Source organism: Harpia harpyja, chromosome 4 (genome assembly GCF_026419915.1).
Source record: "Harpia harpyja isolate bHarHar1 chromosome 4, bHarHar1 primary haplotype, whole genome shotgun sequence".
NCBI lineage: Eukaryota > Metazoa > Chordata > Aves > Accipitriformes > Accipitridae > Harpia > Harpia harpyja.
In genome coordinates this window covers 75,830,617-75,844,747 of record NC_068943.1, presented here as the reverse complement: position 1 = coordinate 75,844,747, position 14,131 = coordinate 75,830,617, and the positions used below count along the sequence as shown (strand labels likewise).

The 14,131-nt window shown below is 37.0% G+C and overlaps 1 protein-coding gene across 11 annotated transcripts in view; it reads right to left on the bottom strand.

Annotated features, from left to right (window-relative positions):
- The window catches only part of MAP3K4 (mitogen-activated protein kinase kinase kinase 4), a 78,377-nt gene that overhangs the window by 31,873 nt on the left and 32,373 nt on the right, over positions 1-14,131 (bottom strand). For 10 of the 11 annotated variants that reach the window (XR_008234800.1, XM_052784846.1, XM_052784840.1 and 7 more), the window contains 7 exons: positions 9,382-9,528; positions 6,515-6,672; positions 5,998-6,114; positions 5,480-5,579; positions 5,307-5,390; positions 2,821-3,087; positions 758-907 (listed from right to left, as the gene is read on the bottom strand). Coding sequence is in view for 10 of the 11 variants with exons in the window: in XM_052784846.1 (XP_052640806.1) it covers positions 758-907; positions 2,821-3,087; positions 5,307-5,390; positions 5,480-5,579; positions 5,998-6,114; positions 6,515-6,672; positions 9,382-9,528 (1,023 nt within the window). In the remaining variant the exon portion in view is untranslated. The remainder of the gene's footprint in view (positions 1-757; positions 908-2,820; positions 3,088-5,306; positions 5,391-5,479; positions 5,580-5,997; positions 6,115-6,514; positions 6,673-9,381; positions 9,529-14,131) is intronic. The other variant, XM_052784845.1, reaches the window with a different exon arrangement.

Here is a 14,131-nt window from a genome sequence, read left to right as displayed (position 1 = left end):
AACCCCAACCAAAACCAGACACACAGGAAAAGAGAAAATGAGTTTTATTATCTGTACTGTGACCAAGCCTTTGGTTGTATTTCACCCTTGTATCTGGACACAGCTTCTATTGAACTCAGGGGGAAACGTAGGGACCTGATACTGCAACTTCAACCTAACAAATCTTTGCTTTTCTGGGTCCTCCAAAAAACCAACAACAAAACCAAAAAACAAAAAGCCACCAAAGAAAACCCTCATCCAACAAAAAAAACACAACAGCAAAAAAAAAAAACCCCACCCACACCAAAAACAAGAGCAAAAAACCAGAGAGACCTACCTACTTTTACATCACAAAGCAGCCATCTTCTCCAAATATGGGGAAAAAAAAAAAATGTTGTTTCTTGCAGACAGTGGATTTTCTTGCAGATGGATTTTGATAGAATTTATTTTTAAAAAATCAAACAATTTCTTTCAATTCAATAGTGCTGTCATACAAAGATGTATTTATTCTGTTGCTATTAATACTTCTATTGCATTACGGAATTGTTTCCCACTTACCAGTGCAAAAATGTTTGCACCAGTCTTGCTCAAAAATACACTCACAAATCCTTTGCAAAAACAGAATGAAAATTGTAATGAAAGTAAAGTCCACAGAGGTTGCATAAATGACAATTGCAGAATGTTATTAGCATTGCAATTAAGTCTCCTTACATGTTTTTACTTATCAGTGAGCGAAGAACCATCAACTTTGACTGAGATAATCTCGAAAACTGCTTACCTTGAGCTGTTGTAGAGCTTTGGCAATGACTGGTTGGCTGGATGTCTGTTCCTGGTGCAGAGATACAAGCCCTTCAATAGACTGCTGGAAAGCTTTTCTCTGACTCACAAGGTGGGCAGATTGAATGACGACAAGGAGGAGGTTATCCACCTAGGAATACAAGGTACCACTAGTTCTTATAAACAAAATCCTCTCTATAAAAACATGTCCCATATCAGCAAATTCCAAATGGTTATTTTTTTAATTCTAAAATATGAAGGACCTGTCTTGTCACTATTCATTAAAAGCTTGATGCTGGCAGAAAAGCTTGATGCTGGCAACTGAACTTGATGAACTCTCATCTTATGAGCAGAACTCTATTAGGGCAAATGCCACAGCAAGTTTTCAAGGGGAATATACCTCTTTTCACTTCTGGAAAGGTTTGGGAAACACTGTGTTAAAACTGTCTTCAGAACAGTTACACACAGAAAGGCAGCATCTAAGCAAAAGAATTATATTTTCTCAAAGCAGCTGGAGGTAACAACCATCACGTAAGTACGCAGGTTTTATCCAAGTAATGCAATACACTTCAGGACAAAACCTACTACTGAACAAGGAAAGCCATAAATTTACCACACAGTATTTGCTCAAATTTTGAAAATTATTAAAATGTAAGAATATGTTTTGGAAACCAGAGCTCTGATATTGCAGAAGTCTATAAAAGTACACAGTCACAGATGGTATTGCCTTTGCTGCGGCACTATGAGTCACATACATGAAATCTGTTGATTTCAAACTACAGACAATGCATCTGCAACAAGTTACTCACAAAACAAGACCTACTTCATCCTGATTTCCAGTACCTCATCCCCAAAGAATATTTTCATGCTCAAAATTCTTTAAATGTTGATGGGATTCTTCTATTTTATGAGCATCTTTTAAATAACACCTTACATATTCTCTAGTTTGCAATGGAAACCTGTTTATTTAAAAACACAGGACACAATCTTTCTGAAGGATTTTTACTTCCTAACCTTTCAATATTGGATTGTAAAAATTAATAAACAGTGTTATACATATACACGTATAACCACATACACAAAGACAGAGTGTTTTATGTGCACTTACATATGTCAGATAGAATACCATCTGCAAACCAAATTCCATCTTTTGCTGTTTTCCTTTTCTGAACAAAATGCTAACTTTGACAGAAGTCCAATGAAATTCTAAAGACTTAATCAAAGGCTGGTTTTTCCATTGTTAGTCTGGACAACAGACAAACAAGAAGTAACATGCTTACACGTTAAAAACAGCAATATGTACAGGAGTGACTTTTTCAACTGCCTGTAATTGCTAGAGCCCTCTGAATGCTAGAGGCCAGGCAGAGTGACATGGAAAGTCACTTTGTCCATAGACAGTAGAGCCCATTTATGGTACGGATCCAAGGAACTGCATGACATGCCAAAAGGAAAATTCACTTAGCTTAACATAAGGATATGAGAACAGGAGGGGCAGGGAGCTGCAGCTGGCTCAGTTGCTAGAGCGTAGCAGAACTGCTGGCAGGGAACCCCTGTTGGCTTGGGATGAAGGAAAGTATGACTGGAAAGATTTCTTCCTGCAGAACTGTTGAACATCCAGTAGCTTCCACAGAAATTTAATTTTAAATGTCACAATTCATCCAAGATCAAAAGTAACCGGTTTCATGCCTCTGTGTGTGGAAAGCACACAACTGCCACATGCTCTCGGAGACTAGTGACTTCTTAATAAAATGTACAGTTTTCAAGTCCTATCCACACTTCTGATGCTGACTACCCAACTAGATATTGAAACTATCTCTTTATTATCAAAGTCCAACCCTGAAAAATGCACATTGTAGAGATTAATGATTCTAAGAAATGCTAAAATCCATTTAATACCTGTATTAACATAACTAAGAATCAATCCTATCCTTGAATGTAACTTTTTATTACGTATAAAAGGAGACATGCCACTCACTGTGGTTAATCTGAAAGGATAAGCATTCACAGAAGTGTGGAGATCACATAAACAGCGAAAAAAGAAACCAAAAACCCCAAACAACCCACCTGCATGGTACGTAGTGTATCAACAGTTTCTACTTGTGGCACTACTTTGACTGGCTGACCTTCCCATGCGCTCCAGCTGTCATCTAATTCACGGTCTTTATCACTATGTTTGGTCATTAGTAAATAAGCTTCATACGCAACCTCATCTGAATCCTTTGAGCAATCCTTTCCAGCAGCTGCATTGAGGAGCTGCAAAATCACAGATTTTTCCCCTGCAATACTATTTGGTACAAATACTTGTAAACTCTCGAGTCCAGGGATTTGCACCTGTAGAAAAAAATATAAACATACTGAATGAGTGAATCTCACTGTCTTCTGTGATACATGAAACAGATAAAATAGATATATGTCATCTCACTTAAGCATCAGGGAGAGTTTCCATCTTAAACAGCTGTGCAATATACATACTAAAACAATACATGCAGCCATTTTTGCACTAAAAGTTGAAGTGCATTATAAGAAATCATTTGTCTTGAAATCCACTAGATCACCAACTTTCAGTGACATCTTTCCTTGTACCTTCAATTGATCCTTCTACATATTCTTCTAAAGGAATTTTGTTACAAATATCTGATTTCACATTTAAACTATATGTGTGCATATGTATGTATAAAATATATATACGCACACATATTTTAAAAAGTAAATTAGTCAACACTAATTTAAGACTTATTAAGCACACATTTTTAAGATTGGAATATTAAAAGAAGAAAAATTCCTTCAGGATCTCTAAGAATCTACATAACATTTCTCAATGGCTACAAAAGATAAGAGTAAGCAAAAATATGGCTAAAAAAAGTATCAGTTATTCTTTTACTATTCATGAGAGATTAAGTCCAATAAGGGTGTTCTCTTTTAATAAAATACTACTTAAAAACTATTTCTGCATTATATCTGTCACATTGGTAACAATACTTTAACCAAGTCAGGCATCAGAATCAGACTGTGAAAACAGTAAAATAGTTGATACCTGTGATTTGACATGAGGTAACTGACTTACAGTGAAGTTTTAATTCTCTCTTTTCAGAGTCTGATGTCATCAAGCTAAGACAAAACACTGTACTCAACATTCTTACCATTAGGCAGCCATATTTTGTAATTAAAACCATTATAATCTATAGGTCAATGTAAAAACTAGATGGTTGTTACTGAAAGCTAAAGTAGTTTCCCAAAACTAATGAGCATCTGATTGAAAAAGCCATTAAAAATTTAAACTCCCTACACAATGTTAGGGGGCCACTACATGAAGTGTTAATCACCAAAATGTGTGTCATTTTGAGTGGTGAAAAAAAGGGGAGAAGTAATAGATGAAGAGGGATAAATCCTGAGATCGAAATAATCTATCTAGATTATTTAAACCATGTGCTTACACAGATTTTTCAAACTCAAGATTCAATTTTTTCTTCAAAACAGGTGTGTAAGAACAGTGATACTATCTTTAACTAAAAAGTCTACCAAATTTAATATTGTGTCTTAAAGCAGCCAAGAGTGGATACTTGGGGAAAAATATTTTTAAAAAGTAAACACATACTGAATTCCTTATTCTCCCACTGGCGTCCTGCTGAGCCAGATGTTTCATCCATGTATTTAACAACCCTTTATGAATTTCTCTCCCATGAACTTGTCAGTCTCTCCTTGAACCAATTTCTACTTTTAGCAATCGTTTATATCAATCTAACAAGAATTTTGTCATGCAAAAGTTAGTAGATTATTTCCCAGTTGGGAATTATATGTAATAAATGTATGGAAGGACAAAAAAGAACAGCAGATCCAAATAAATTTAATCTGTTGAAGCAATTGATTTACTTAAATTCAAACTGCAATAAAGACTTGTTAACCTAGGAATTTTTAAGGAATAAAGTGCAAAACCATAAATGTGGGAATTTATAGCGCAGTAAATATCGGGCACCAAGAGTTTAACCTACATTTGCTGTACAAGAGTTTTCTAGCAACATTTATTCTGGAACAGAACACAGTCCCTGCATTTCTCACATACTTAGTGCTTTCAAGAAAGCTCGCTAGAGCAGACCTCCACTACAATATTGTTGCTTTATAAAAGCACACAAAACACAGGTCCATAGTTTGAGATTATCTACTTAAACATGTCCATTTACTGATGTATCTGTTTACCTCAAACTTCAAAGCGTTTATTTTTCGTAACACTCCCTATTAAGTGTTATTACTCCCCTCTCACAAATGAGGAAGTACTATTAAAGCAAAAAGGCTTTTCCTAAGTCACAAAGAGAATCTTTGGGAAGACAAGGAATTAGATACTGATTTCCCAAAACAGAGACTAGCATTCTCACTCACATAAACACAGGTACAGAAAATAACTTGACTTCCATAATTCAATATTAAATACATGACATTTAAAATATGATGAGATATAGATGCCACATTAAAAACCTGAAAGTATGCCAATAAATATCCTTTGACACTTTGCTTAGCATCCCCACTCTACTTTCATGCCTCTAAACTGAATTTACCTTCACATACTCTTTTATTTTCAGAGCGTTCAGAAGATCTCGCACAGGGGCTGACAATGCAAATTCTGCTGCTATTTCAAGGTCCTACAAATAATGACAAAACAAAAGAATATGCTTGCAGATTAAATTTATTTAAAGCATATAAATAAGATGAGACTCTACTGTTAACTTACTTTCCTCAGCATTTTAGCAAAACCAAGAGCTTTGGAGGCCCTTTCTCTAGCTTCATGAAACAGCTCTTTGAGTGCTCGGCTGGTCTCTATAACAGACCTCCTGAAACATTAGTAAGAATGAAATGACAACATTTTAATAAATCATATTGCATTTATACAGCTACTAGAAAGTAAGAATTATTTACATATATATCAATAGAAAGAACATAGAAAAGATATTTACAAGCAGCTGACTGACAAGCAGGCACATTTTTTATAAGGATATAAAAACTGAATTTAAAGAACATTACATAAACAATCTCTGATAACCTTCTTTTTAATTCAGGGTATTAGGCTTCAAATGAACCAAATGATGGTTCATTACTACTGCATACAGAAATATTAGCAATAAAGTCTATGGAGTCTTGCATTTATTTATGAAGTTTTCATTCTAAGAAATAAAATGCAGTATGTACCTGTCAGGGGTATAGAAACATGAGTAAGTGTGTTTGTTATTATTAAGCCAAACGGCTTAATACCTGATTTCATCTGATGCAGTACTGTCATCGGCACTGGCCCAAAATTCATCACAACTGTCTTGTAGTCCAGAATCTAAAAATATTCCTGTAGATTTCAGCAGCATTCCTGCAATATCACTGTAGCAACAGAAATGGTGTAACTTCAGAGTCTTATTCAGGTAGCATGGCACCTTAAACTTCTTCCTACTCTGTCCAATGCAAGAGAGCTGCGTTGCCAAGTCGGCCTGCAGAAACAAGCAGCATCTTGGGGGCCCTCAGTTACTCTACATGCACGGGGCTAGGAGGAATGGGAACTTTCCATAGAAGCAGTCATTCCTGTTACAGCTACAGTAAGAGCAATCTGCAGTTACTGCATCCTACAGCTACAGTCATTGTAATAATCCATAAATTCACAAAAACTATCAGCTGCTTACTGAGGCCTCAAGAAGCCCAACGCGGGAACCCTGAACAAGTGCCGACTTGAATACATATCTGGTACAAATCAACACCATCAGCAGAGTAATTAAATAAAAGCTACCAGAATAGTTTTCCAGCTTGAGCTTCGCCCCCTCTTATATAAGGAGTTATTTCTTTGGTGAAATTCCATTCCTCCTCCAACAGATTTTTTAAACTATGAGACGCTTGAGGTAACTGCTGTAGCATTTGGATCCAGCTTCGCATATAATCAAAGTAAACCTGTACATGGAAAGAGATAATTTAAACAGAAATTGTTACACAACATGTAACTAAGGATTGTAACTTCTCAAATCAACAAACAATCTCAGTATTATACAATTTGTAGAATCTATTTCTACAACATTTTTCATTTGTTATGACTGAAAATGAGCTACATGTTTCCACTCAAAAGCTGCAATTTATAGCTCAGGAAGTAGAAAGTGCTACTGAAGTATTAAATACTATGTCTCCATTATACTCTTCTGAAAATACTGACAGTATCACCACCTTGCTTGCTGTGCTGCTATTCACCGTTGTATCAGTGAATACCCACAGTGGCCAGAGTTTTTAAAGCTGAACTACTGAAAAACAGTCTCTATATCTTTTATTAACTGGATTACTCTGAAAGGTTTTATCTGAACATATCCTCCTGGATATGGATAAGTGCAGTGAACAGGCTTCTCAGATTATGCATTATACCTTGTGTTCCTTTATATCAAGTCTTCTCTCTCATCAAGTCTTCTCTCTCACCTTTATTTAATTATTATTGTTTTAAACCAACATAAAAATCCAGGTAAGTACAATTCTTCTTCAAACATCGGCCCTTTAGGATCATACCGAACGCAAAAAACACGGCTGCAATTTGTTTTAGTTCAATAATCCCTAATATCAAGCAATGTCCCTCCTCAGAAATGGTTAAGACGCTTCCCATTGACCTCAGGTATTTTTGGACCAAGGACATAGAATCACTGAATGATTTGGGTTGGAAAGGACCTTAAAGATCATCTAGTTCCAACCCCCCAGCCATTGACAGGGACACATTCCACTAGACCAGGCTGCTCAAAGCCCCATCCAACCTGGCCTTGAACACTGCCAGGGATGGGGCATCCACAGCTTCTCTGGGCAACCTGTTCCAGTGCCTCACCACCCTCACAGTGAAGAGCTTCTTCCTTACATCTAATCTAAATCTACCCTCTTTCAGTTTAAAGCCATGACCCCTCGTCCTATCACTACATGCCCTTGTACAAAGTCCCTCCCCATCTTTCCTGTAGGCCCCCTTAAGGTACTGGAAGGCCACTATAAGGTCTTCCCGAAGCCTTCTCTTCTCCAGGCTGAACAATCCCAACTCTCTCAGCCTGTCTTCATAGGAGAGGTGCTCCAGCCCTCTGATCATCTTCATGCCCCTCCTCTAGATCCGCTCAAGCAGATCCATGTCTTTCTTATGCTGGGGACCCCAGAGCTGAACGCAGTACTCCAGGTGGGGTCTCACAAGAGCGGAGTAGATATGGAAAACCTTAAAACTCTACTCTGGATTAGGTAGGTACTGTGTTTTGGTAGTCTCAGACCATAGCCCCATTCTTGACTTTATTTAATTCACCTTTCACTCTCAGCCTAATTTCTCTTCCAGTACTCCTCTTAGCTACCTTGCCTGCCTATCCAAGGAGTCCACAGGAAAAGACAATAAGTTCCACCTCTCACCCCTCACTAATCCTGCCTTAACCTTCTGATTTCATACAAGTTTTCCCTATCCCTATTTCCAGTCCAGATCATCTCTTCAGCTCTCTTTGCCCAGCTGTCCCAATCTTCTGACTGTCTTGACCATTCATCCAATCTTTCTCCCCTGCTCCTGGTGCTACATGAACCTGCAACTCTGAATAGGCACAAACTGTGATTCTTTTAAGTCCAGTATATTTATTCCGATTTACACAGTCTTGTTACCACCCCTTTCAAGACCCACAAAAAGCAAAACCCTTATACAACTGAAACTGCTGCCAAAGTTCAAACTTTTGCCTCAAAGCACAAAAACATTACAGCTACCTAAAAAAAACCCCCAAACCACCAGGTAAGGAATTTCAAAATGGACAAGATGAACCATTTCCCCTTCATCTAGCCAGGTCATTTCTGCTGGAAGTTTCTAGAAATTTCAGATGGAGATGAAGGCAGGCACACAGCATCAGAAACTTTAGTTAAAACAATATAGTTTCACCACTGTATGCAATGAAAAGCATGTAATAGGAAAATCCATGCATACTTAGCAACAGATGGTACCAACAGCTCTGCTGACAACACTAGTGATGAGGTACTGAGGTGTATCTTGGGGGGGGGGGGGGTCCCCCACAATAGCGAGGGCAAAGCTCAAACAACTCACAAAAGAATAAAAATCACATGCAAGGGAACGTAATTTAAACTAAATTTACTTAAGAATATTTAATTTAATATCTTTCAGAGAGGCCAAGTGCTTGTCTTGAAAATACTTCTTTGTATTTAACTTATTGCAATAATGAATACACATTAAAACTAAGGTATCATTAATGGATGAATGCAATACCAAGATAATAAGACATGATGTTAGTCAAACAATTGTATTTATTTTTTTTATTCAATACTAACAGTATTAAATATTAAAAGTTTAGTTTAAATGTATGGAATTTACAGTTCTACATATGAACCATTTTGTTGTAAATACAGGCAATTTACAAGTATCCTACTGTACCACAGTCCAGTAAACAAAAACCAGTATTGCTAAATGGCAATGACTACTGTGTTACCTTTACAAGTCCACTAAAACAATAAAATTATGTTGAAGTAGCACAACATAAAAAAAGAAAAAAGAAAAAAAAAAAAAAAAAGCAAGACCTATACCCAACAGGGACAATAGATTTCTATTAGCAGTATTCAGATTAATACACTTACTAGAACTCCAAATATTTTCTCCTTTTTGAAGCTTACCATTAACATTTTATGCAGGTCCTCTTCAAAAGAATCAATGTTGCAATCAATCTTTTGTAAGTCATCTAACACCTCACGTAACATAAACTGGTAATATTGCTTCATTAACAGGCCACCCTTCAGAACCTCTTTACACTCTCTCACTAGCTGCAAGAGAAAAACCCAAAACCTGCCATCAGTCAAGACATTACTCTTAAATTCTCCCTGGGAAGTGAAAACTTAATTTGTCAGTCCAGTTTGTCTAAATGTGTTAAGTTTATCACTAGATAATTTCTACAGTTTTTAGAAATGAATACAGTCACTTTACATATCTGCAGGAAAGATATGACTAGTTTTCCAGGATTATTTAATTGCCATCATGCCATTTGCCACATAACTGTAAATGGAGATGGAAGCAGATGTTTCAGACTTCATTCCCTGCACAGAGCCGCAGCAAGCAACTTACGGGGTAGTTAAAAAGTTTAGAAGTGGGCAAGAGGGCTCACAATCATTAAATCACAAGTTTAAATGGAAGCAAGTCAGAAACAACATGCAATGTGTTTGACAGATGCTTAGAGACCTATGAGAAATGTTTTACTACAGGAAATTCATTGTCAATCTATTGAGCAGGTGTCAACAAGTCTAAAACACATACCAGACCTGAAAACAGTTAGTGCTTCTTTTGTTGCTTCCCTGGGCAAGGCTAACAGAAGGAAAGTTACCTTTTCAATCATAGAAGTGGTGACATTTTGCCAAACAGCCATCACTCCTCCCTGAAAGCTTACAGCTTCTATTTATTTGAAGAAGCATGCACTACCACAGACATAGGAGTACACAAACAGCAAGAATGGTTTCAAACCTACACGAATGAAAGCCTTTCTTTCAGAAGTCCTTCAGTGCTAAGTGTGTATTCTTCTGAAATCATTATCAGTCTCCAAGTCTGACAACCCCTGACCTTTTCTGAGCAACTACTTCATTTAATCGAGAGTCTGAGAGGAAGAGAGGGGTTCATTTTGAGGGTCAGAGGGAATGGAATTGTTGGTTGGTTAATCTGCTTTTTAAAGTCTTCTCTAATGGCTATCCTGGCAAAATAATATATCAATATAGTGGACTCAATGTATGAGAAATTGTAATGGCATGAAAGCAAAAAACGTACAATAATGTTATTAATATAACAACAGTCTTTGGAATGTTTTACAAGCCAGAACACGTTACGCTGTGCTCCTCTGCATGCAAGGGAAACAAGGGTAATATTCTGAACTCTGTAGTTTAAAACTTACCAATAGTTAGGCAAAAAGGGGGGAAAAAAAATTTTTTTTTATAAGGTGGAAATCCAATAATTACATATTTATACCCCTAATACGTCACATATTTAAAAACAAATGTGCATTCTTCACTCTCCACTCACTCAATCACATTCAGTGTACTCCGTGTTAACCTTGTGGACTTTTTTGCCCTGGGATCCACAAAAAAACCCGTAACTTGTTCAAAGAATTTAAAACTGATATTTAACTACCCGTCACAGAGACAGATGGGACTTGGCAATATCACTTATCCATTAAACTTTACTAGACAGTATGGCATATCTTACAGATACAAGCAAAGTTCACTTCTAAAATTTGCAGAGAGTAACATTTGTCTATTCCAAATTAAAATACTCTCAAGACTTCATTAAAAATAGTAATTTTTTGTTTAAATAATACTGCCATACAGTGATGTGTAGTGCTATTGAATAACAGAATATAGGAATTACAAAAAACCCTGTAGTGCTAATTTTAAGTGTCAACTTTTGGAACTGAAATTCACAAGGCAATAGGCAAACAAAAAATATGGTCCATAACGAGCACACTAAAGAATGTGCAGCTTAAACTGAAAATATTATACCTATTACCGGTTTGTTTAATGGGTTTCTTTTCATTTAGGGAGTCAGTACAAGAAATTCTTTTCTGCAAAGCAGGTGGGGCAGGTCACACAGCCTCCAGGGTACTATAGTTTAGAGCAAGAAACTTCATATTAAGTTTTCTTGGTTTTGGTGGTTTGTTTTTTGTTTCTGCCTACCCCCAATATTTACTTGACTTATAAAATAACAATATGTCACCAAACATTCCCATTTTTCTTTCTCAGTAATTTCCAAAATTTACATCACACCTACTCTAAGTGACCTATAACCATACCCGATATATAAAACCTGATTAAGCAGAACACAGTAACTAATCAGTACATTGTGGCCCTGCTCTAAGTGGTGTCAGTTACTTATCAGAAACCAGGCAGGCGTGACTTTTCACTTTTCCACTAGGTCAGACTACCTCAGAGTTAATGCATTCCACATGACAATAACAGACCATAAGCAGTCTGTACAAAATGTTGATGGCTGACATAAGGACTGTTGACCCAAAAATTCCAGGAGGTACAACATGCTGTTAAGACCATCTAGACAGAGTGCTGATCATCAGATATGGTTTTCCCCATCCAAACACACATGCTTTAGCTGGCGGCTTCTTTAATCATTAAAATGTGTTCAAATACTACCTGCTTAACAGGTGTGTGGATAACAGAAATGGTAATGCAATAAATCAGCACCTGCATCAACATACAATATGCTGCTGTGCTTCTAGCTACAGATTTTAATAGGTGTTGAAAAAGAAATTACTTATTTGTAAATTGCATTTCTCTATTACAGTAGCCTACAATCTGGAACTAAAAATCTTCTAACAGTATTGACCTAATTTCTCCAGTCATTTTGTAAGGAAGAAGCTTGTATGAAATGACAGTACAATCTACTACTGTTTTGAAGATACAAACTGGTATGAAAGATCCAGAGAGATCTGATAGTTATTTTGCAGAAGATCATAGCACTGTAAGACACTCAACACAGGTTAGAACAGACAAACAGCGTCTAATTTAACCACGTAACAGAAATAACCTGTGTGCACATACACATACATGTACACACACCACCCCCCCTCCACTTTTCAGCACAAATGCAGAACTTGAGAACCATCATGAACTGTTCAGGAACTACACTGCCACCACATAATGGCAAATTGCCTTTAAAAGACAACAGCTCTCTCTGATAATGGGATCATCAGGATCACAAAAGCTACTGCTAAAAATGAAACATGGATGAGATGGCTTAAAAAAGGGGAAGCTAGTGAGAAAGGATGAGAGGAAAAGTATGCTGTAGGAAGCATATATCTGTGCTGGTTTTCTTTTTGTGTGTATGCTTCTTCTTGCAAAGCAGATTTTTAAAAAAAAAAAATAGAATTGACTTGCTAGTAATCCAAAAATTAAACCTCGCCTTGAAAAAGCTAAGTATCAGGACTAGCACGTCTGACACATCCAAACAGTACCGCTACATGTTTCAAATGGTACCAAAAAGTAGGAGACACTTAAAAGTCTCAGTGCCTCAAATGACACCCAGTAGGTCCATCATGATAGAACCCAAACAGCACTGTGCTACGTGCATACGAAGAACAATTCAAGGGATTGGGTTTGTTCAACCTAGAGAGGAGAATACGCACGGGGAATCTAACCACAGTTTTCCAATGCCTAGAGGGTAGTTACAGAGAAAATGGGGGCACTCCTTTCACAAGGATGCACAGCAACTCGACAAGAGGCAACAGGCACAAGTTGCTTCAGGAAAATTCCATCTGGATACAGGAAAAAAAATGCTTTACTGGGAGAAAAAATAAAACGCTGGAACAGATTGGCTGGAAAAGCAGCAGAATCTCTCTCTCACTGAAAGTATTCATGATCTGGCCTAACAAGGCCCTAGATAACCTAATATAGGGCCCAGCTTCCACTACAGAATGTTGGACCAGAGTATGTCCAACACAAACTTCTCTGTAATTCTGTAATATTCTGTGAACCTGCAGAACAACACAGACTCCTAGACTGTTGTGAGCCTGCCCAAGATTTCAGGAATTATAATTCTTCAGGAAACAAAGACATCTATTTATGAAATACCCTCCACAGCTCCTTTGCCTGTTCAGAAATATTGCGTGGGACAGCAAGCATTTGCTGAGTTGAATTCATTTTTTCAATGTAATTAGCAAGACAGTATATACCATCAAAACAGTCTGTAACAAACACATTGTTTTCCAGGAAGAAAGTGTCATTTTTACTTAACTCAAAGTCCATAAGGAGAATACAAAACGTAAGGGCAAAAAAATAGCCCCAAACTCTGTGAAAAAAGGATATATTGTGCTTTACAATACAGTATGCTATACTGTATTTTATTGTAACTATGACTTTTAAGATTGAAATCGTAGATACTGTGCTTTTGGATATAAGGGCATCCAAAATCCTAGTATACCAAGGACCAAAAAAGTTGGGGAGTAAGGCAGGGGGAGGGGGGAGAAGAGAGAAGACTGAAATTTACTTGGGACCGTGAAGTAACTTAGCAATTGATTTTGGAGCAGCAGATAACTGGAATAGGAAATCATAATCAGCCCAAGAGCTTATTTAACTGTTCACCCTTAAAGACCACCTGATAAAACTCTGATCTGGTTATGCTTGCCAGGGAGCAGGGAGATGACTTCAGACAATTTTAATATATCCTGGACTACACTTTGAAAAATGGCATTGATCTAAACAGCCTTTGTTGTATCAGATAACCAACAGAAAAGAAATCCCCATACAACATTCTCAGCCAGTGACAAGACTGACAATCTTGGGTCACTACCCGCAGAAATTATCAGATATTTATATAAAAAATATGCTAGGAAAGAAGTTTTTTTTTTCATTTTGTTTTTCTTCTTAATCAACTTCC